The sequence below is a fragment of the Astatotilapia calliptera genome, chromosome 18, assembly GCF_900246225.1.
Source record: "Astatotilapia calliptera chromosome 18, fAstCal1.2, whole genome shotgun sequence".
NCBI classification, from domain to species: Eukaryota; Metazoa; Chordata; class Actinopteri; order Cichliformes; family Cichlidae; genus Astatotilapia; species Astatotilapia calliptera.
This window is the reverse complement of record NC_039319.1, coordinates 26,062,959-26,087,281: the sequence shown is the minus strand read 5'-3', so window position 1 is coordinate 26,087,281 and position 24,323 is coordinate 26,062,959. Positions and strand designations below refer to the sequence as shown.

At 40.6% G+C, this 24,323-nt stretch overlaps 1 protein-coding gene across 8 annotated transcripts in view; it reads right to left on the bottom strand.

Moving 5' to 3' along the window:
• Positions 1-24,323, bottom strand: part of tnk2b (tyrosine kinase, non-receptor, 2b) — a 56,062-nt gene that overhangs the window by 30,580 nt on the left and 1,159 nt on the right. For 3 of the 8 annotated variants that reach the window (XM_026148702.1, XM_026148704.1, XM_026148703.1), the window contains exon 1: positions 761-2,179. The exons of 1 other annotated variant lie outside the window; for it this stretch is intronic. In XM_026148702.1, coding sequence (XP_026004487.1) covers positions 761-841 — 81 coding nt within the window. In that variant the 5' untranslated portion in view covers positions 842-2,179. Of the gene's footprint in view, positions 1-760; positions 2,182-13,675; positions 13,917-24,323 lie in introns of those variants that run through there. 4 more of the 8 variants (XM_026148707.1, XM_026148708.1, XM_026148710.1 and 1 more) reach the window with 3 other exon arrangements.

Below are 24,323 nucleotides of genomic sequence, written 5' to 3'. Positions count from 1 at the left end.
AGCGCCGTGTGTTGTGCGTGGGTACGTGGTGGCTGAGCAGGGCGCTACTGACATACATGGGTAAAAGAGCTAGTACTGTCTGACAGATGAATGAGCACTTTGGGAGATCTATGAAGTGGAGTTATGTTCGCACAATCCAACCAGACTTTTTTCCCCTCAGCAGACGTATGTCTTGCCACAGGTGTTACTAAGAACAATGGCCGTTGTAATATTGTGTTTCAGCAAGCCGGGATAGTGTGACAATGAACACGCAATGCCACTGAAACTAAAGTAAACTTAGTGGCATCCAGTAGTTACACCTGTCTTTGTTTACCCCTTATGCTCTGACGTGTCAAAGAGTCTGTTTGGGGGAAGGAAAAAAAAGCTTATAAATTTTCCACATTATTTAACACTAAAAATGATGGACCACCTTGATCACCTGATTAGGTGCTAAACCATCAGTACGCAAACTGACACGAAGGGAAAAAGGATGCTGAAATGTCGGGAAACCCGGCCCGACACTGACTGAGGAATGAAAGCCATGTCACAGGAAAACAGCTGTGTACATTCACCAAAGTGTTTTGGACATGACACGGCCAGTGTGACACTGAACAAGACAAGATAAATGCTCACAATGGCAATGATTTGAAATACAGAGACACCTACGAAAGCATAAATCATCATTTCATTTCCCTTTGACAGGTTCATACTGCTGGCTGAAATTAGTCCATTACCTACTATTACCTACTACTGTAAAATAAAGGGAACTGCACAGGTCTACCTCTTCATCATCGCTAGGCAGCCTTTGGTAATCCGACTCTGTTGTCTCCTGCAGTCTCTGGTATTCTGCCGTCTCCCCCATGGTGGAGTTCTGAGACCCAGCCGGTACCTGTTCGGGTGCTACGTGTCCTCAAATAGCTGCTGCTCCAGCCCAGTGAGCAACCCACACACTCAGTCGGTCAGTCAGCTCGCGTCGACATCCATGCAGGAAGACAAGTGCGATATTCTGGGCGTCGTTCACGGAGCGGCGTTGCATTATTCCGCAACGCCTGGCACAATACGTCTTATTACTCTGCTAACTCTGCTGTCACTCCTGCATCCAGTAATACCACCTTCATTGTCTTCATCGTTTAGGCTGAGTCAGCATTCGTTTAAAATGGCTGGACAATGAGTTCTTCATTTTCACACCTTTGTGACAGGAACTGACTAGTCTCTGAAAACAAAGCTGCTGATCCTCATGGAAACAGTTTTCAGAAGTGTAATTGTGCTGATAATCTGCAAACAATACTTCTTAATACAGAATGAATAACTCAATTCAGTTCGTGCAGGCAGGAGTAGCTCCGCTTTTGAGAAGATATACAGAATGCAATCCTCTTGAACGGTCTGTCCTTTTCATATGTCAGCAGCATTAAGAAGCTTCTGGGGTGTGAAAATGATCATTCAGAAGTCATTCAGCAAGGATTATTGTCCCTCAGACAATGAAATTCCAGCCTGGGTCCTTGGAGTTGCTGCAGTCAAGAGGTGGGAGTGTTAGGAGGATGAAGCCAAGGTGTGGCACAGAAGGTGAAAAGTCTAACAGGCTCCGCTTGTATCCTCACATCAGCTTCTAACCTCAATCTCTCTCTTGTGCTCAGTTGTGCTCATCTCTGCTGTCACTGCCTGCCTCTCTCTCTCTCTCTCTCTCTCTGACTCTTGTTCACCCTTCCTTAATGCTGACGCATGCTCCTCATATCTAGCGACGGCTCTCTCCTTTTCCATTTCCATGCCCCAGGCACTACCATGACCAGCTTACCTCCTCTTACTCATCGGCAGTGAAAAATCACAGCAAGCAGTGGCAGCGGTCGTCCGGGTGACGTCTTTCATATTTCACCTGAATTAGCTCCTTCCTTCTTTGTGTGGTTTTTTATTCATTCCAGCGGCTCGGCTCTAACGATGCCGACTGAAGTCTGGGAGCATTTTGGACTCTGCTTTGTCCTAAATGGACTTCCTGATTGCTCGGTCGATGCCTAATCCCTCGCCTGTTGTTATTGTTTTTCCCCCCCTCCTCTCCTTTCGAGCCCTAACCCTCTAACCCGCTTTCCACACGCTTCCACTTTTTTTTCCCCACTCGATGATTTGGCGAGTGGTCGCCTCTTCTATTACCGTGGCAACATCAACCCATCCCACCTCCTCCCCGCTCCAGTGTTCTGTAGCCACGGTGATCCACTCAGCTGTGGTCCTGATAAAAGCAGCCAATGAGAATAAGTCAAGCCAACAGGAAAGGGAGGGGGAGGAGAGTGTCAGGCGAGAGGTGGAGAGGCGGAGGGAGCCCTAATGAGGAGAGTTAATCTTCCCTCTGAGAGGGAGAAAAACATGGCCATGCTGCTTTGTCTGTGTTTGTGTGTGTAAAGCTCTCCAGTATAGAGGACATCCAAGCCATCTGGACCTTGCTGTATGGACATCTGGGTGAAGAGGAAAATAGAATAAAAGAACAACGCATGTGCATCTGCGTACGCACACACGACACTTCCCCATCGCTCCAACTGATGCCATTGAGGAAAAAAAAAAAATCTTTAAAGCACTCTGGGACAGCACAGAGTATTTGTTTACGCATGCATGATCTCCTCCTCCCCTCAGTCCATGTCACTCTATATTCCTTCCACTTTCATATCCTTAAAACTCGCCCCTCTTTTGTTTTGCCTCCTCTCGCTCTCTTCTCCATCTCCGACTCCACTCCAGTCCTGCTGATGTCCTTAGGCCAGTTATTTACGGCCCACTGCACAACATTCATTTTTTGCTCTCATTCCTCCACCTCTTCCTCTTTTCTGTGATCTGGTCCTCCGGAAGCAGACTTCTGCAAATTTGAGAGGCACGCAACACAACACAGCAGTGGAACAAAAGCAGCAAGACTGCGTAATTGAAGTTAAAAAATTATTATTTTGGTCAATATTGACGTCACCATGACGTCACCACTTTTTAAAGTTAGAATTTGTCAATTTTCTTTTCTTTTCTTGTTTCTCGCTCAAAATCTAAATCCAAAATGTCGTGGTTTACCTTACTTGCATTAGAAAAAAAAAATTGCAGAATAAACCTTTTATCTCGATTATGTCATTTCCATTATTGCTGGAAGAGTAGAACTGAATATAAAATCAATTATCAGCCGTGATATGCGTACGCCTCCAAAGAAACACATGGTTTGCGCATAATTATTTCTGCAAATGTAAGTGATACGATTTGGATGCACACATAATACACAGTTACACACACTGTAGGTCAGCGATTCTGCATTTACTATAAATCAGGTCCTCAGACACCTACTGTGTCCAAGTTTTTAGTGTATTTATAGGGCAGTAATATCAACTCATACTCTAGCAGTACATGCTGACCTCTCCTCTTTTACCCCTGCTATGGATTCATGTTTCGTGTTTTATTATTCCATCCCTCTTACAGCTCAATCTTAAATGAAACCTCTTTATATGAATTTACTTTTTTAGTGGAGTAAAAAATCTCAAGAGCTTTCAACCTTAATGGCCAACAACATTTCTTAAAAATAGTCATGACGGGTGGGATTTCACAGTGTTGCATTACCTATGATCTTAACAACATTCTGCACGTATTTGAGAACTGAGGTTACCAGCTGCTGTAGTTTTGAAAGTGAGGATTTTGACTGCTTAGCAGTTCAGAGCCTGGGAATTGGTCTGGAATGGATGGAGGTTAATTCAGCATCCAGATGCCAACTCCTGCAATACACGCGGGTATGTTTGTTTTCCTAAAGTAAGGAAAGTCTGCCCTGAAAGAAAGATGTATAGCAACACAGGCTTCTCTAAAACTGTGCTTCAATGGTGTTTTCATAGAAGTTAAACTAAGCAACGCAGTATCCACTGATTAATACCCACTCTGGGTATTGGATTTTCAAACTGTGGGTTGATAACAAGCAGGCATCCATACTTTCCACAAGAAACTCAGACTGCAGGTACCATTTAGTTATGAATGTGATTTTTTAAGCATGTTTTACTTTGATACACATTTTTCTAAAATTCCTAAACAATTTTTCCATGCAGACTTTCACAGAGCGCTGAAGCGCACATTTTGAAATGGGGTCATACAGCGAGCCCTCCATCAGTGTATTTCTCTCTTTAAAGTGTCTAATGATACATTTGTCCATTCAGTTTCTAACTTTCTTGAATCATGTCAAACGTGTAGGCATACAGAACGAAATGAAAAAACCCGTACAGTGCAGTATAAACAACACAGCACTGCTGAGTAACAGCAGATACCTTTCCTGTTTATCTGAAATGTTTAACTGCATAAACTGTCCAAAGTAAGAGGCAGTGAAAGAAAAGTTGAGCCGCAGGAGAGACGAGAAAACAGAAGGGATCTGCGGTGAATTGAGGCCATGATAAATGAAGCGGTGCTGAGCTGCGGTGTTACGCCGGGTCACTGCTGCCCACCAGCTGCCCCCTGATGAAGTTAACACACTCAGTTATAGGCTGCTCCACAGACTGATAAGAGTGAAGGGCAACGATGAAGGACGCTGTGAAAATGTTTTTCCGCACCAACCTGAATTTTTAAAAATCGGTTTGTAGCCGATGATAAGCACCCGTCAACCTTAAAAGTAGAGCTTTTGTTTTGCAGGAAAAGATTGCATTTTTTCTGGACATGTGGATAATACAAAGTGCATTGCTCATTCACCAGCATCATCAGAATACACTCATCTTGTGTGTGTGTGTGTGTCTGTGTGTGTGTGTGTGTGTGTGTGTGTGTGTGTGTGTGTGCGTGTGTGTGTGTGTGTGTGTGTGTGTGTGCGCGCGCGCACGCGTCAAGGGGGGACAGAGCTGAGCCTGTTAAAACATGTAAACGCCTTCTCTGTCCCCGTGATGGAGAGCACAGCAGACAAGCTGTGGGTGTAATGATAAAGTGTTCCCAGCCCAGGCATCGCAGCCTGTTTAAACCTACCTTTAAGAGACTGTTAAGCATCCTGAAAGACTAAAAGGACTGCAAATCCTGGGTCCCTCCTCTCTTTATGACTGTTGGTGGGTAGGCTTCAGGCTCTGGGGGCAACACTAAGCTTTTCAACAGGAGCTGGATGAAATCCCCAATGTCTACTCCTGATTGTGGGGCTTGTATGGTGGAAACATAATCAGGGTAGTAACTGACAGTATAGCTCTGGTGCACTGTATGAGTGTGTGAGTAATATAGTGGAAAGTATTACATTTCTTTTGAATTTGTATTATATTTATTATTTGCATGAACAGATGTCCAAGTGATAGTACCTATCCAAGTCATAGATAAGCTAATCTGCAGAATAGTTTCTGAATTAGTTACAGATTCTAAAAAGAACGACAGGTCATCAGCTATCAAAACTAAATGTATGGCTTCAGTGTGTCTGCATCTTATCATTAAAAAAAGTCCATGTGACTCATAAAACCACTTTTACTGTCAGACTAAGATTTCTCAATTATCCGGCAGCCTTCACCTGAAATGTATCTACCTGCGGTTCAATGAAAGGGATACCTCTACTTCTACCTCTGTCTCAGCCTATTGCTAGCATCCTCCTCAGCTTGTCCTCCTTCACTACAACAACAGCTTCTCTCTGTGGTCTTCCTCTTTCCCTTCTGTCTGGCAGCTCATTCTTCAACATATTTAAATGTTCACACTATCTTGGTTTGGATGACCCCAGGTATTTAAACTGACCTACCTTCACCACCTCTGCTGCTTCCATCTTCACCTTCCCATCCACCTCACTCTCATTCACACACATGTATTCTATCTTGCTTCTATTAACTTTCATTCCTCTTCTCACCATAGCATAACTCCACCTCTCCAGGCTCTCTTTTACTTCAGCCCATCACCATCGCAAACAAGAAGGTGCCCAGAGCTCATTCCTGATGTAATCGCACCCCCACCTTCAACTCATCCGTCACATCTACTGCACACCTCACCACTGTCTCGCTATTCACACGTTCTGCACCAGTTTCATATACTTTCTCTGCCACTCTTGACTTCCTCTTTCAATAACACAGTTGCTTTTTCTACGACAGTGCAGCGCCTTCACATTACCTCTCTTTTTGTCTTTTCAGAATCACCGGCAAACAGCTCAGACAAAACATGACCCCTTATTTCTATTCCTCACGATTAATTAACTGCCAGTTCTTGCCGGTTAAAAACAATCAATGCAAGACAAATAAATGAATGATCACATGTAGCAAAAATTAATTAATTAATTTAAAAAAATTAAAAGAACACAGGCTAACAAGATCTTCTTTGCTGGCTTAGTTCCCTAATATCAGTATATTTTTCCACCAACAGACCTATTGTCTGTCAAATGGTCAGTGTGATTTCTATTCTCCACAATAAAACACTGAGTCCTGACAAAGAAGGCTTTTACCTGTAAAGGAATACTAATATTCTAATAATGAATTACCATTTCAAAGTTAATTCTTTAGACATGCAACGTGGGTTAGTGTTACATTGTATTACAGACCTGTTTCTTCTTAAGGTCCCAGATAAATTCTACTTACAGCTAATTTGGGATCCCAGCAGTAAGAAGCACCCATGTAAGAAGACATTTCTCCTTACAGTAAATGGCAGCGACGTCCACCCACCCACAACTTCTCATCAGAGACCAAATCTTTTCCCCTTAAAAGATGACTTCAGCTCACTGACTGTGAAAACCACTGTAAATCCTATGGTATGATTCACTACTCCACGATACTAAAGAAGAACTTTGACTGCTGGCTCTGCTGCTGCAATGCTGAGTTCACTGCTGCTTGGAAAATGTTGATTCAGCAAGGACCAGAGAGGAAGCTGATGAAGCTATGGCCTGGGGTGCCGACAGTGGATATGTGGCACAGTGGCTCCGTTAGCATTTTTATTGTTTTATAGTACAATCTTTACCTGTAACACTGGTTTAGATCCACCTGGTTATTAGGGGTGGAAAAAAAAAGAAGTTTGAAAGCATAATTTGCTAAATTGCAATACATGTTATCACAATACTCAGCATATTGCAAAATATTAAAACCTGCAACAATATCATATTGTCAGTGAAGTGTCGTGATAACATCATATTATGGTGCGTCTAGTGATTCCCACTTGTTTTCTCCCATCTATGAACAAAAGCATCTCTTCTCTCTCAGTAAGCCGTCACCACCGGCCGCTAACTTGAGTTTCGAGCAGTAAAAGTCTAAAAGTGGAAACTTAATGAAAATGGTGTTCTTGAAATATGGCCTGTCCCATGGCCTTGACACAGCAAACTCACTGTTAGGATCAATCGCAGCTGGGCACTGATTCAAGCCCTTTAATGATTTCCATTCACTCACAATATTTCATAGCTGTCATGAGAAATATTATCCTCAACAAATCCTTTCTAATCACCCCTTTCGTAGAAAGATTTCCATTTCACATGGATCACGGGCGAGCAGGCATGCTCAGTAAATCCACTGCGGACAGAGGTGTGTGCATGTGGGAGAGCGATGAGGAGACAAAGACTGAACGTGTGTGTGTGAGTGTGACTGAGACTAAGAGACAGATAGACCTCCAAGCTTTATAATCCTCAGCTCTCATGTTGTCTTTCTGGGAAGTGTTAAAGGGGCACACGAGTGCGCGTGGTGTTTGCTTTCCACTGTCCCATCAGCCCAAACAGCTGGGATTTAAGAGGGTCATTTAAAACGTGCAGAACAACACTGAAGGCCAGATAAACCATGTGCATCCTGTTCTCTACTTCATGCATACTTCTGACCAGGCATACACACATGTTTAGAGTAACTCAAGCTGATAAGGATGCTAGGTTAGGACGATAAATAAGTTGTGATAGGATTTAACATGAAGCAAATACATATTGCTTTCACAGAGCCTCCAATTCTTTTGAAAAAACAAAGATAATTTTTACTCCCACAAACACACATGTTATATTTTGCCTTGTGAACATTTGACATGGTACTGAAACTCATAACTTTAACCTCCTTCAATAGTTTTTCCCCTTCCTCTTTTCCCCCCAATTCCATGTCGCATGTCTTAGTTTCACATTGGGTAAATCTGAGCTTCCTCTTCCTCTTCACTGCTGTTTTTCAAAAGTAATGTTACTACCAATATTACAATCAGCATTTTTAATCAAATAAAAACGCTGCTGCAAATAATCATTTAAGGAAACGTCTATAACATATTCACAACTTAAGATCAGAATTCAGGTTTGTGAATGTAAGTAAAAATTCATGATGACTGAGATTTAGCTGTAAATCTTCATGGGTGTGACTGGGACACACAAAAATAAAAAGGAAATAAAAAGGAGGACAGGATCAGAGGGAGCAGAGAATGGGTCGAGGTTCTCGGGTCTCACTTAATCTGCATGTGCGCATTTGTGCCAAGGTCATAGGTGAGGAAGTATGCATACCACCAGAGGCTAAAGCGCTCAGTGCCATCTGGATGCCTGGCCATACATCATGCCAGGGGCTTTGACTGTGTGTGTGTGTGTGTGTGTGTGTGTCATTGAAATGACACCAAACATACCAGCTCATTCACAGCCTCAGCTCACATGCCAGACAAGGCGTTCACAGAATGCAGATCCTAAGTTTTAGTTTAAGCTGAGCCGTAACGTTAGACAACATGGAAGATGATTAAATCGATCTTTCTGTTACGGAAACTACAGTACAAAGTACAGAGTTTCAAAATTTACTGCTTCATTGAATGCACTTGACACACTGTAACAATTATCCTTGGCTAATAATTAAGTGACAATTTATTATTACTTAATCCATTTGTTTTTGTTTTCATGAAAATGTTATCGTTTCCAATAAACAAAGGTTTTAAATGTATTTAAAATATGCATTTTATGGTCAGCAGTTCAGAAGAATTAATAAATTCTCACTTAATGAGAGCCTGAAGTCAACAAATGTCATCTTAAAAGAAAAACATTTAATTAGCTGCATATCCACTGACTATTCATCTATCAATTCTTTAATAAATGTCCTACAACATTTAAAAATGCATTAATTCAAACTAAATGTCCTCTTTTTAAGCACGACATGCTGGTGCTGACATCACTTTTCTACTTCTAACGTGTAACAAAGTGCTTGGATGAAGCCATTCGGTTAACTGAAACCATACGGTCTGCTTATCATTTCTTCCTCAGGCCACAGGGGGGCAGTGTGAGACAGTGACGGAAGTCACTCTCAAAGCATTTTTGTTTGTTTTGTTTTTGAGTTGTTGTACCTGAAAGTTCTTCTTTTAAAGACAGTGTGAGGAAGAAAAACAATACTGACATGACTTAATTCATATTTAGCCATCCATATATTTCAAATGCTGCTTAAGTACAGACAAAACTCACTAACATTAACACAGTGTGTTCACGTGTGCGTGTCAGAAACACATACAATAAAAATTACATATACAGTTTTCATCGAGATGATGATTTTCGGGATATTTCTGACGACAGCACAGATAATAACTAAACTACAGCAGTAGAAACAACAATAGATGACAGATTATTGCTCAAACTCAGATGTTAATCATTCTTAGCAATGTCTGTCTGCAGCTGTGAAGGATGCAATGTCTTCTATTTTTAGAAAAACAAAACCACCCAGCCTAGAACGGATGTCATGCTTATCCTTTAAGTTGGTAAAGATCACAGGTAAAATACCAGCTTAATGATTTCAACTGATACACTCACCAAGGCCTCACAAACAAGCTCACACTAAGGACTGCAACATTACCACAACATTACACCTCTAACATTAAAATAAATATATAAAGATTTTTTACAAAATATCAAAAGTTTCAAACTGTCATCTCTGTAAAAATACTTAACAAGACATATTTAAGCAGTGTGAGATGTAGGCTTTGTCAAGGACCTGTCAGAAGAATTGCATCATCATGTGCAATGAGTGTGGGTGTGTGTGGTCAATATGTAAGCTACTCTTCCAGTCCCTCTGATCAGGAGAGTGAAAGATAAGGAACACAACACACTCTATACACTGCAGCCATGTGTGCGTTTCTGTGTGTGACGACAATGTGAATTCTTCAGTTCATATTATCACATGCAGACTAGACTATGTATGCCTCAGTTGAAACTAATACAAACCCAGTAACAGAAAAGTTTGGATCCTGTGTAAAATGTAAATAAAACCTAAATAAAAACTTGCAAATCTCATAAACTCATATTTTATTCCACGCAGAACAAGTCAAATGTTTAAGCTTAAAAAATTTACTATCACTTTGAATTTGATGGCAGCATCACGTTCCAACTTTTTTGAGACAGGGCCATGTTTACCCCTGTGTAGCATCCTGTCTTCTTTTACCAGGAGTCTGTAAACCGAGGAGACCATCTGCTGGACTTTTGGGAGACGAATGTTTCCCATTCTTGTCTGCTCAACAGTCCTGTGTCTTCTTTGTCATATTTTAGATGATAATACTTTTTTTGATTTTCTTTTAAATGTTTCCATTTTGTGAAAGCTCTTGGCTGCACTTCGGCACCCAGACTCTTCTACCAGCTGCAGTATATGAGGGTCGGGATTGTCTTGCTGAAACATGCGAGACCTTCCTCGCAAAATACATTGATTGGATGGGAGCTTTGTTGTTTTAAAACCTGTATATAGCTTTCAATACTGATGGTGTCTTCCCAGATTTTCAAGCTGCCAGTTCAATGGGCACTGATTCACCTCCAAACCATCATATCCATGTTCCACAGACGGTGATTCCTGGAAGTCATCCTGAGTCCCTGCGCTGATTTCCACAACTAAATCGTGCCTGTTTTTAATGCAGTGTTTTATAAAAAATCTCCAGATTCTCTGAATTTCTTTGTGACATCATATACTGTAGATGATGAGATATTCAAAGTCTTCATAATTTTTTGTTGAGGAACTTTATTGTGAAAATGTTCTACAATTTCACGTTTTGGAGGGTTTTTTCAGATTTTCCTTTGCTCATATTTACATAAGAGAAACTCCAAACATGCTATTTATACCCAATTATGTTACTGCTTTGTTCACAAATAAACTAATTAGTTCTAAAATGTTCTTTTGTTTCTTTTTAGTACCAATTCCTTTTCCAGCTTTTTGGAGACCTGTTGCTGCCATCAAATGAAAAACACTCAAAATCTTCTTAAAAAGGTACATTTTTTGTTTTTTATGTTCTATTGTGAAATTTGGACTTCAGATTTACAAATGATTGCAATTTGCTTTTATTTACATTTTACACATCATCCAAATATTTTCGGAATTGGGGTTGTAGGTTTTTCCACAGTCGTGCATACACTGTTAAAATGCTAAAATACACATGACCACAGATTCAAATAAACATATGTGAAAGCCCACAGTTCCTGCTGTGAGCATAGCATCCCCCAACCACTAACTGAGGACAACCAATCAGCAGAAAGATGGCTTCAAGGGAGCAGAAACGGCTTGTCTCAGACGGTGGATGAACAGAGGGGCTGGTGGATAGCGTGGCAACCCTTGCACTGATGCTAGTGCATAAACTCCTGATCAATGGACCAAACAAAAGAAACTGGCAATGCTAAAACTTTCCTTCCTTGTTACTTTCCATTGGCAGGATGTGAAAGGTTATATGATATGCAACAAGCCACCAGTTAGTCACTCCATAAACATTTCTAAGCTATTATCCTATAGAAGTCGACTTCTTGGTTCCTGGATGCCCTGAAACTTCAGTGATTAATCCTGTCACAGGTATGAAGAAGACGAATCAAATGAAGATGAAGGTCAGCACCCTGACGTTTATCTTTTAGAGACTGATTTCAGATTATAAGAGGCTCAAGTCTTCTACCCCAGAGCTGTGCGACTGTGTTACCAGTGTCACAAGGTGATCTATTACAGGGACACTTAGTCAGGAAACCCGACGCACTGACAACAGGCCGGACATACAATACACCAGGAAGTCACAGACAGCACGCCAGTCCTCAGGGGGTCTGGTAATGTAATACTTGTAGATCAGGAGAAGAGAAGGGATTATTAAAAGAGCGAATGGTGAAAGGAAAAGGAAAAGCCAGAGGAGGAATGAAACCAACAGCGGGTCATGTGACAACTCGCCTGCAGGTAGTTGGACTGAGAAGTGGAGCGGGGGTGGGAGTGTATGGAGTGCCAGCCGGATGTAAGTTCATGGTTAGAATAACACTGTCTCACACCCACAGGCGCACACACTTTGACTCCCAGAGGCTCCCTTTCCTCCAAGTTCTTCTCTGTCAGTCTGGGCCCCAAAAGCCCCTTCAAGCATTCAGAGACACTCCACAAAAAGCACACTCACTGATCACTGCTACTATTCTGGGAGCTTCCGCTTTACCTCTCTGCTCCAGAATAGAGTAGAATATCTATTTCTAGACGTCCACATGCTTACTCCATCTCTGTCCACGTCTCCTCTGTCCTTCTGTTGAGTTTGTTAATCAAATCAGGGCCACAGAATCACTTTTTTGTCAGGAACTATAGGATACTTTCTTAAGAGCATCACAAGCTATCTCTCCTCCACCTCTCATTCTCTTTAAACAGATATGGGATCAAAAACCTCATTAACTTCAGGCCTCTTTGTTGTTCCATTAGACATTTTACTATGTAAAGGAAACCTAAGGCAGGTGATGGTTTGTTACACAGAAACATCTGGAACATGACAAAAAGATCCGTTGTGGAATCTTTTTTTCCTTGTAGGTGATGGTATCTATTTACTGTCACACTAAAACGCATCCTAAGCTGCCACCGGCTGGTCCAAACTGACCAGTAGGCCTGGCCAGACGGATTCTTTCATGACATGAACTCGCGAATCTCAGCAGAACCCAAGTGACTCGCAAAATAAGGCACCAAGTGGAGTTTCAGACAAGGAAATGTGATGTTTTCAATCAGTTTTACAATCAGAATTCATCTTCTCTCCTTATCCATGAACAGGACTCAAAACAGTGCAGTGCTGTTCTACACGCACGAGCCAAGAACACTCCAGTCCCGAATCAAGAGAGTGTGAATGTACACGTGTCATCTTAATTGTGCGTACAGTCTGCATTGCTTATAGTCTGCCTCTGATAAAGAAACACCAAACCTGACAGCAACATCCAGTTGTTTGGCTTGTTTTCATTAAAGCAAAGAACAACTCAACCATAAGAAGTATTATTATTTCTCTTTTTGCTGAGTTCTGCAGACACCTGCTTGGGAGTGTCTGGCAGGCATCCTGTGCGTGGGTCTGTGTTTGTGGCAGTGGAATACAAGGGTTTCTATTAAAGCCACCAGTGTGACTCTCACTTCCTCCTAACTCTACCTCATCAGCTAAGAATTCTTATTCAGTGGCTGCGACCAGAAAAACAAACTAAGCTGGGACGTGACCGATCCCTTTTGGTTACACAAACAAAAGCATTATGAAACAGGAAATGGTCAGCCACATCTATCTTCAACTAAAACACACACGCACACTTAAAATCAACATTATGACCACTGATGACATTATCTGAGGAATTTGATCCTTTTCAAAAGGTGAATAGTTCAATTTTAGACCTCCATGAGTTGGTGACCAAAGCAGAGTCAATGTTTGACATGACCTCATGTTTGCATAGTGAGCACATACACACAGACACAGTGTGTCAAAAAGACACAAACATGTGAAGTCCTGAAGCAATGTACACTATGATGAAAACTAGGCATAAAAACAGTCACACCCAAATGCAATGGGCACTGCAATAGTGCTATAGTCTAAGATACTGGAGGTACGAGCAAATACGTGCACTGAAGTTTCTTACCTGCACTATTTGACCCACAGAAACACTGTTTTCTTTCCAGTGTTGGCTCTGTCGTTGTAGATCCTTCTCTCAAGTTGACGAAAGAAGGTCAAACGCATACAGACGAGGGCCCCAATCCATTGAGGTGAGATTATGCTGAGCTACAACTCTGTGGCACTGCAGGGTTAGTGCGTCCCTACATGATTTCATCTCCATCCATTGACGAAACCAGACCTTGGAGTTTTTTCCTTGCTGAAGTAGCCTAAAAAAAATATATAAACAAACAAAAAAAGGGATATGCTTCAACAAGTTTTGACTTCATTAAGCATTACAAAGAGTCTGAATGTTGCTTAAATGCAGATGTGCTGTATTTGCATGAAATGTTACTAGCACTAGCACCGTGGATGTTTGTGTACCCTCAGAGCTCCCTAATGTAGCGATGCCAGAAAGAGTTGTTAGCCGAGTTGTGAAAACTCAGGAAATTACTTAATTACTTACTTAAAATTTTCTAGGTATACGGTATGAAACAAAGGTTCTTTCATAACTAACAAATAATTTATTTCAGGACGAGTTCGTTTTTGCATCATTACGCTGCCCTGTGTCCACTCTAGAGCTGGTTCCACAGTTCTTCTTTTGGCTGCTCCCTTTAGTGGTCGTCACAGCGGATCATTTGGCTCCATCTCACCCTACTCCTAGTACTCTCCAGGCAGCTTCATATTTAACATCCTTTGGCCAATATCCCCTGTCCCTCCTCTGCACATGTCCAGACCATCTCAGCCTTAACTGTTTAACTTTGTCTCCAACCTAAGCCGTCCCTTTGACGTGGTCACTTCTGATCTTTCCACACATTTCTACCTTCCAAGGATCCAAACCTTGACACCAGCATCAACCTAGCTCTCTCTCTAGCTCACTCTCTCTCTCTCTCTCTCTCCACAGTAATTCATCACTATAGCTATGACGAGGAATTATATGTGGGCCAAGACTTTACATTTGTGGGTAATAATAAACCTTTACATTAGGAATTTTCCTTCCCAGGAGCATTATGTTTTAATTTTGAAAACATAATACTTAATGACAACTTTGTGGTTGACTTGATTTATGTAATGGCAAATTTAAAACACATTTATTACCACTCAGCACAAACTTTAAGAAAATGAAAGCCTATTTCACTGAAAATGAAACATCTTCTAAGGTGAAGCTGAAGTCAAACTCTTTCCAACAAATCCACCCACACACATACATGACCAAACAGAGTGCTGGCACCAACCTGAACTGAGTTAACATTCCCTGATTGCAAAACACCGCACGCGGTCAGACGAATTAGATCTTTTTTTAATGACTCTGCAAAAATACTAATGAGCACAATTCTGGATCTATCAGAAATGATTTAATGGAACTCCAAAACAGAAGCATGAGCTTCTTCCCCGCTGAATCAATACCTAGAGCAGTCTACTACCGGAAGCAACTTCCAATGTTGGACATGACTTGGCATTTTTCCAGACCAGGTCTGGGGGCTGGGGTAGGAATGCCAGAGGGGCCCTCTGCAGGAGAAGGCAGTATGAATGAATAAAATGCGATTCACACAGACACATGAGGACACAGTCCACCCACCACCTAGTAAAGTAGCTGACTGGAGCCTACAGTGTCAGAGGAGGAACACCAGGCTATTCTTTTTGCCTGCATGCGCCCGACAAGCAACTCCTTTGTCTCTGAGAAAACAGACCCCGTATGTAACTGTGGACACTGCAACAGAAAAGTAACACACACTAACCACATACAAGCTCATAGGCGTGAATTGTAAACAAATACGCACACTCAACAGTCTGGCAGCTTTTAAGTGATAAATAGCCACGGGAAGGTCAATTATTTATCTTTGGTGTCAGGGGCTTGAAACAGTTAGCCACTCATTTTTCTATTGACAAAAAAAAATTGTAAAGTGCCAGAGGGCAACATCGCACCACCCCAGGGGACTTTACATTTTTGTTACGCAACAGGGAGAAGCTAGTTTATGGCTGTGGCCCTCACCCTGGCATATAAAGTCACACAACCACCACCCAGTCTCTAGAGGGTGCGGGAACGGCCAGAAATAAACTGCGCACACACAGCCGAGCACAGAGGCCACTTATAACATCACAAATGCACAAGAGCAGCAGTTCTTGTGCCTAAGTGAGGTGAGAGGACCAACTACGGAAGCTTCTAGTATAAACAAAAGAGGTTTTCTGTTCACTACTTAATGACAGTCAATTTAAGTTGATTTGAAGGTACAGTTAGAATTTTTTGAGATTATTCGAAAGAAAAACTGGATATTGTACCTATAAATATACTTTGTTTAGTGTGTAATTAGATCTTTCAACAAATTGATGCATTGTTATGAACTTGGAATTAATCCATTAAAAATGCATAGGAGCGGCCGCTGGTTTGTGGAAGCTGCCATGTTGCACCACCATCTTGAATACACTGGTCCCTGCTGTACCAATGGCGTTTTATTTATGTATCTAGAGACTGGGTACATACGTAGTACGCCGTATAAAGAGCTAACAACAAGCCAGTTAAAAACAGCAGCAACTGGTTATAAGCTAACATTATACCAGCTAAGCTAATATCAGGCTTAAGTATCCTAAAAATCACATTTCTATTTTTTTGTCCTACAGCGGCCACCGTAACTAGGACAACACACTCTAATTAGGAGCAGTAAGAAAACAGAACTGAAGCTGAACTGTGATTTTTTACACACTGTACCTTCAAGTTACCAAATTAATGACTGCCTGAAACAGAAACCCTTGTAACTTTTACAGCTGACAGAAATTTGTCTTTTTAAAATCACTAGGTCAGATATTTTAACTTACATTGTAACCAAATACATGAAAAAGTAACACACTCAAATTAGCTGTTAGCAAATGTTAGCATGTCAACACAAAACTAGGACGTTACACAACAAAATCATTCCTGCTAGCCTGGACATTTTCCACAGTGATTTATTAGCACAGTGATGACAGCGTCTGGTTCAAAGTAGCTCTACTGCTAACCCTATTAAAATCTTCTTAGAAATGCTAGAATGGCTAAATACTCTTAATCATTTATAAAAATTTGACTTATGACCCGAGAACGATCACTCAAACATTCTGAGATAGTGACTAACTGGTGAGTTGAACATGTGATTGACCACAAGTTAAGGCAGCTATCATTTTTGGGTAGTGTTTTGAAAAAGGTTTATTTTTTATTTTATGTAATGGAAGTTAGCATTGTGGATGAAATTGTATATCAAGTTAATACTTCTGACTCCATTGAAACAAATCTTTTGATCCATTTAGGCACAAACAATTGTTCTACGAGCTTAGTTATAGTTAAGCACTAAATAGCAGAATGTAAAAGTAAGCAGAAAAAATGAGCTAAAATGTTGTCGTAGCACTTAACTTTAGTACATAAATCTTCCCATTTAATAACTCTGTGTTTTTACATAAGCTCATAATTAACTGGGATTCGACAGGCTGAATAGAAACGCTGCTTCTCCTGTCCTTTTAAAGCAGAGTCAGTGCTGATTCATGCTTTATACTGTCAACAGTAAAGCCTTTCTTTCATGCAGACTCCCCCGACTGATGAAGTCAAAAATGTCACCACTCACCAAACAAGTGTTTTGAGCTGCATCATTTATACAGACTCTGACACACTGACAATAGAAGCCTTTAGTTTTTATATACACACACAACCTAAAAATGTAATTATACTCCTGATACAAGCTTCATGTAAACTACATTAAAATGTAATTTAATTTAAATGAAATTAAGCTATTCATTTCATTAAGCTTCAGGAAAGCTCACACACTTGGACATATATACTCCCCTCTGGACAGAGCTAAGCTGCAGTTGGGGGTCATGTGATACAACACGGGAGGGCAACACTTTCTCTGGCAGACAGTGAGGAAGAGGAAACACTATGAGGGGTTTGGAGTATTGAAACCATTCTATCTTTGCTATAGGAGACACTACAGGAAACCCAATACTCTCTATTGCTGTCACACGCACATACATATCTTTAGTGGGTTTTGGAACATATGCTATAGTAAATCAGTCTCCTCCCTATGAATAGAACTGATTAAAGCATGTTCATGTTTAATATTTCTGTTATTTATGGGCTGAATTAATAGTCAGTCATTTGGATTTGGATTTTCTTTTAGATTATAAAGACTTTTAAAATTTTTAAATAAATGGAATTTTTCCAAAGAGTCAGTGTTTACAGTGTTGACCCTTCTTCATAACCTGTGCAACTCTGGCATGCTGAATATCAGCTTCTGGGCCAAACCCTGATTGATAGCAATCATTTCCCTACAGCGCTCCAAGTTGATCACAAATTGTGGGCTTCTGGTTCTCCATCGACTTTTCAAGGACTGACCACAGATTCTCAATCAGATTAACATCTGAGGACTTTCCTGGCCATGAACCTAAAAATGTCAATTAACATTAATTAGATTCCGGGTCTTTTGACATAGCCCTCCACCATGTTGGAAAATGTGCAGATTGTCACCATACTGGTCCTGGATCGTCAAAGGTGTTTTCTGCATGGTCAGTCCTTAAAAAGTGGACAAGGAAAAGCTGATGTACTTCAAGTGCTAAAGCAGCAAAGTGTAGTGAAAGTGAAACACAATTTGTGCTACTGTCCAAACTTTTGCAGGACACTTACCAACTTAGACAACCACAGTGACTGCTACCTTTGCTGACTAACATCTTGTACATTGGCATTAGTACTTTGTTACTAACAAGCATAATAAAGAGCCCAAATTCAACTCACTTTCAACATCCCTCACACCTACCCCTGTCTAATGCTAACATTAATCTAGTAACAGTGGAGTACGTTACAGCACCAGGACAGTATATGAGAACCAGACTAACAACAAACTGCATACCCCATGATTACTGAAGAAAAAAAAAAACGCATTTCAGTTTTCATGTGTTCCTCATTTCTGGCATATTAGACTAAGATGTGACGCACTTTTGCTACTAAATACTTTCACACCAATTCTGCTTTTTCTGTTTGCGATGACAGTGTTACCCTTTAGCAGCAGTCACTATAAAAGTCATATGATTGAAAAAAGAAATGGAACAATTCAAATTCAACAAGCTTTGTTGTCTGTGAGCTGAGAAACTGCTGAACAATCAAGCTGACTTGAAACACCTCCCTGCAGAAAACTTCTGGCTCACTGCCTTCAGTATCTTATCCCCATCTGCCATTCTTAATTACCGACTCGGACATGCAGTCTAAACTACACCTTGCGCTACTCTGAGTCATCAAGTATTTACTGAGATTTTTTATTCCTCATGCAGGAAGGTGGCACAACACCCATGTAGACTCCAACATCCTGTTAGGGAGCTGGCACTGAACACATTTGGCACCGTTCCTGCACTAACTGCTCGCTCGGCATCGAGCCAGTACTGACAACAGCTTCCTCTTAATCTGTTTTACCCATCCAGTCCTCCATAGCCATGCCGTCTCTGAGCAGCGATGACCGATTCAATGCAAACATCATTAGTTTAAACACGTCGACAAGACCCCGTGTAGAGATTTCAGTCCAAGCAGTGAATTTGTTACGTCATTAAGCAGGCGTTTCTTTGACACATACACACAGATGTTCAGTGACAAAGCGTGGGACTGGATGCTGCCAAGATCAGTTACAGCTTAATTACGTCTACAATCGTTGCATAATTAAATATTAAACTAAATTTATTATTTTTTTATACTTGAATGTCATCCTGGAACTAGCAATTAAGATAAACACTTACTTCTGACCTGGCAAATTAAAGGTTAAACAGGACCCATTATGCTTATTTTTAATCACATAATTCTAGTCTTGAGGTCTATTACAGTACCTTTGCATGATTCATAGGGGTTGGAAAAAAACATACATATATCCATACAGCATAGTGTTTTGTGTGGCGATATTGTATCATTACAGAGACACCAAATGTTGATATCAATTTTTTTTTAAATAAATTATTCTGTGCATACTATGAACGCAAAGGCTCACCACATGCTCAGATCCTTAAACAACATTAGCCAAACAACACTGGCCACACTTAGCGTGACAAAATGATCTCCTTATTCAGAGCAAGGTAATGACTCAGTCACACAAGTGAAAATAGGACAGCAACCCTTGGACTCTCAGAGAGATTATCAAAGGTTTGCAAATAATTGCCATCTAATTTATAAATACAGACTAATGCCAACATCAACATGTTGGCATTAGTCTGAATGAGTCTTAAAGCACAACTTTAGGGGACTCGGATCAACTGGTTGCCATCTGGTTGTATTCCAGTTATACTCCTATAGAACAGGAAGGTTGCTAAGTGTAATTGTAACTGTGAAATGTGAATTTCTGTCTATGTAGACACCAGCAAACGTGATTGTCGGCCAATTATCAAACTTAATTGCTTTATTATCAGAAACAGATTGCATGTAATTGCCAACTTGACTTAGTTCAATCAAAGACTGATCGCAGACCTATAGCAGACTTTGTCTTATGGCAACATTTATGGCAGGTTTCAGCGACAGTGTCGGTAGGTTTCACTTTCTCATTTTGCAACAAAGCATTATTTTATTAGATAAAATCGATATTGACAAAGTTCAACTTTGAGGACATAATTTGCAGTTGATAAGAGGCGATAAATTGCAATATATGTTATACTTAGCATATCATAAAATATCACAAATTGCAATAATATCGTATTGTGACAATATTGAACAATGAGGTGTGTAGTGTTTCCCACCACAATACATTTTCTTATACTTGATGTAGATGCAGCTCGTCAGCGCTTCCAAAGCCTGAAACTAGCCGTTTTGGCTCCTCTGCTGTTAAGCAACTATATTCTGATTAGCTACCCTGAAAAATAGTAACTTACAACATCCCATCAAATGCCCATATATAACCAAATATAAGTAAGTGTTGTTTATTTATAAAACACCTTTCACAAACAAGGGGTCACAAAATGCTGTGCACTAATTAGAGTAAGGAGAATTAAATGCGATAAAAATAACATAAAACAAGTTGACATACAGAATACATTAAAATCAGTTAGTACCAACAAAAAACGGATTAAACAAATAAGGTAAATGGCATCAAAACCTCACATTTGAGAGACCAGCCACGTTAATTTTAGTTCTTTCAATTTCTACGCCCAGGCAGCTGTACAAATGTGTCCTGTCTGTTACTAGATCAGCCCCGAGGGAGAAGAGCATGACTGATTTTGTGTCAGTTAAAGGTATTCATGTCATATGACTGCCATCCACGTCCTACTAGTTTAGTAACTAACAGAACATCCTCAAAGTAATTAGATGAGAAACTTAACAAATAACAACACAACACGATACAAAAGCAAACTAAAAGGAAAAAAGTATTTAAGTTTATCAGCTGCTGAGAGCATGTGGATCTGCAAAGCACAAGGACTTTCTCATCAGCAGAGCATAAAACAATATCAACTTACGTGACAGCACGTACATATGTGACACCATAGAGTAAAAAGGTACACTCAGTGGGAGCCAGGGTTTGATAATATCTTCTTCAAACAGTGTGTGATGCTACAGAGTTGCCTGCAAGTTTGAGCATGTTAAAAGTGAAAGCAGCTGTAGCCAAATTTAAGCCAGAGGAGTGAGGAGGTCAAGGTGCAGGCAGGAGATACGAGGAATCATAATCTTCTCTACGCAAATTATAGTGTTAAAGCATAACTGTTTTTTTAAACTTAGTTTTTGGAGTTAATGTGGTTTTGCTTCATGCAAATGTAACTGAATATGTTATAGTACGTGTACTGTAATCAACTGCACTTATAATTGCAAATAGCAACCACTGAGCAGTGCTATGGAAAATGTGCAAGCCATACTGTTAACACCAGTCATGGTGTATTAATGGAAAGGCTTTACAGAACTAGCTGGAGTTGGATTTTTATACCCAATCAGCTGTGCATCTCCTTCAGAAAAACCTCAACTTTCACATCAACACGAATCAAACAGGTGCTATGTGCAGTAACAGACTCAGTGTGTTGTAAAGCTACACATATGCGGTCGGTAAAAAAGAGAGCCCCAGCTTGTTCGATCCATCCATCCGCTTATCCTTTTCAGGGTCGCTGGAGCCTATCCCAGCTGTCATAGGGCGAGAGGCGGGGTACACCCTGGACAGGTCGCCAGTCTGTCGCAGGGCCAACACACAGGGACAGACAACCATTCGCACTCACATTCAACCTAGTGGCAATTTGGATTATCCAATTAACCTGTCCCCACAAGTTGCATGTCTTTGGACGGTGGGAGGAAGCCGGAGTACCCGGAGTGAACCCACGCAAATACGGGGAGAACATGCAAACTCCACACAGAAAGACCCCGGCCTGATGGTAGAATTGAACTCAGGACCTTCTTGCTGTGCGGCAACAGTGCTAACCACCCTGCCACCGTGCTGCCCCAGCTTGTTGTATAATAATAATAATAATAATGTGTGAAGGCCACAGTTATACTGATCAAGCAACAGTTGTACCACAGGAAGTCTGACTGAAACTGCAAGGGTGACTCTAATCTTCTCCGTGTTGAACAAATGCATCTACGATCTAAAAGAAGCAGTTTTCGCACCATCGCCGCTCCTTTTGAGTCACCTTTATTCTGACTGGCTGCCTGCCACAAACAGGATGTAGTCCCAGCCAAAGCATCCAGGCCAGTCTGAAGTCTAGCTTCTTGGCTAACTGGAAACTGAACATTTTAATATGGTTTTTTTCTGATAAATTTTCATTTACCAGCGAATGAATGAAAATTTTAAAAAGAAAAAATGAAACACCCTTCAAACATGTTATTAGTGGTTTGTCCACCAGAGGGAACTTTTCCCTGTTGGCAGCAGGTTTAGAACAAGAAGTTAGACCGTGCATAAACAAGTAATACGTGACAACAGGACAAGTTGATTTTTTAACCTAAATTATGTTACATTATTTCAGTAAGGACTAAATCCCTAACAAATTTTAGCAAAACTGTTTCATGTGTCTGAAAGAAAAAGAAAAATCCCCAGATATTGCTATCAGTCTTATGTATCACTCACATATCGCCTGTGAGAAAATAAGAAAAACCATAAAAAGGATAATGCGTTTTTATAGTCAGATGTATATTAAATAAGAGTTCACACTCATGATTGATGTGACATCCAATTACAACAATAACAGATGTCAAAACAGGACCAGGACTTTGTCAGCAGACAGAGGCTCATTTTGATTTTACTGTCAAACCATTAAAATCAATTGGCCACTAAAAAAAAAAAAAAAAAAAAATCACTTATGTGCAAATGCCTTGCATAATGCTAAGCATAAAGCTATAAACCCTCCTCACAGGCTACAAAGATAATGACAGCTATTACAGCAGAATGTGTGCGATGTGACAGGCGTGTGTGAGCAGTGCAGACATGAAGCCTACAGAGTGCATCTGCAGTGAAAGGACACATAATGGAGGTATCGCGTGTATGTGTTTTGTGGTATGCAGAGGCCAGGTCAGCTGAGGTTAGATTTACAGTGCAGAGGGTAGCGAGCTTTGTTCCGCTGCCCTCAGGCCTCCTATCCGACACCGGGGTTCATCATGTGTGCACGCATGTGGGTGAGAGAAAGAAGCGGAAGACGGGAAGATAATGTACAGCAAGTGGGAACAAGAGCTGAGGCTGAGCTGCATAGTTTCACTCTGTGAAGTTCAATGCATTTTTTCTTTTTTACTCTTAAGGGTTGGTTTGATTGACGAGACGAGAGAAGCCGTTTCAACATCCCATAATGAAACTGTTCTGTCTTGATGGGATGACAAGACAACCATCCGTATGGTATGAGGTGGCAATGAATGATTTTAGGCAGGGGTGTCAAACCTAAGGCCCGGAGGCCAGAATTGGCCCAACAAAGAAGACACGAATCTGGCCCACTGGATAGCTTTCGGTAATGTGAAGGAGGGCATAAAATTGTAACTGTATTTTCATGGGTTTTACAGCTTTTCCTACTAAAGATAAGGATAAAGACATCCCCGGTGACGTCCATATGACACCAAAGTAATTAAATAAATGATAAATAATGACAGAAGTGTTATTGTTTTTTCACTATGTACCAGCAAAGGCACATACAGCCCACTTTGATCTTAAGTGGGCCAGACTAGTGAAAGCCTCCTTTACCTCATATCTTAATATAGGAAAAAGAATTACAAGTTCAAACATGCATCTCACTTTTTCTACACATTTAATCCCCGAGTTTAAACGTGTAGAAAACAAGTACTGCTGTAATAAATCAAGGAAATGTGTCAGCACAGCTCCTCACACTTAAATCATAAGAAATAAATGTACAAAATTCAAGAAAAAGTTCTGGCAGCTCTGTATACCTATTACTTCATTACTTTATTTTAGTAAGAATGGCTATGAGAGATGTATTTATCAGCAGGAAAAGTGATGAAAATACAGTTAAAAGTCAAAAATGTATGCTCTGCTGTTGAAATTGCACTTCTTTGTCTTATATTTAAATATCTCAGGGATTAAATGTGTAATCAAAGGTCTTTACACTGACTGAAAGGGGTGTATCAGTGGTTCGGCCCACTTAAGATCAAAGTGAGCTGTATGTGACCATCAATGTAAAACGATTTAAGGACCTATGGATGTCATGAAAACACTAAATTATGGAACATCTTTTGGAAG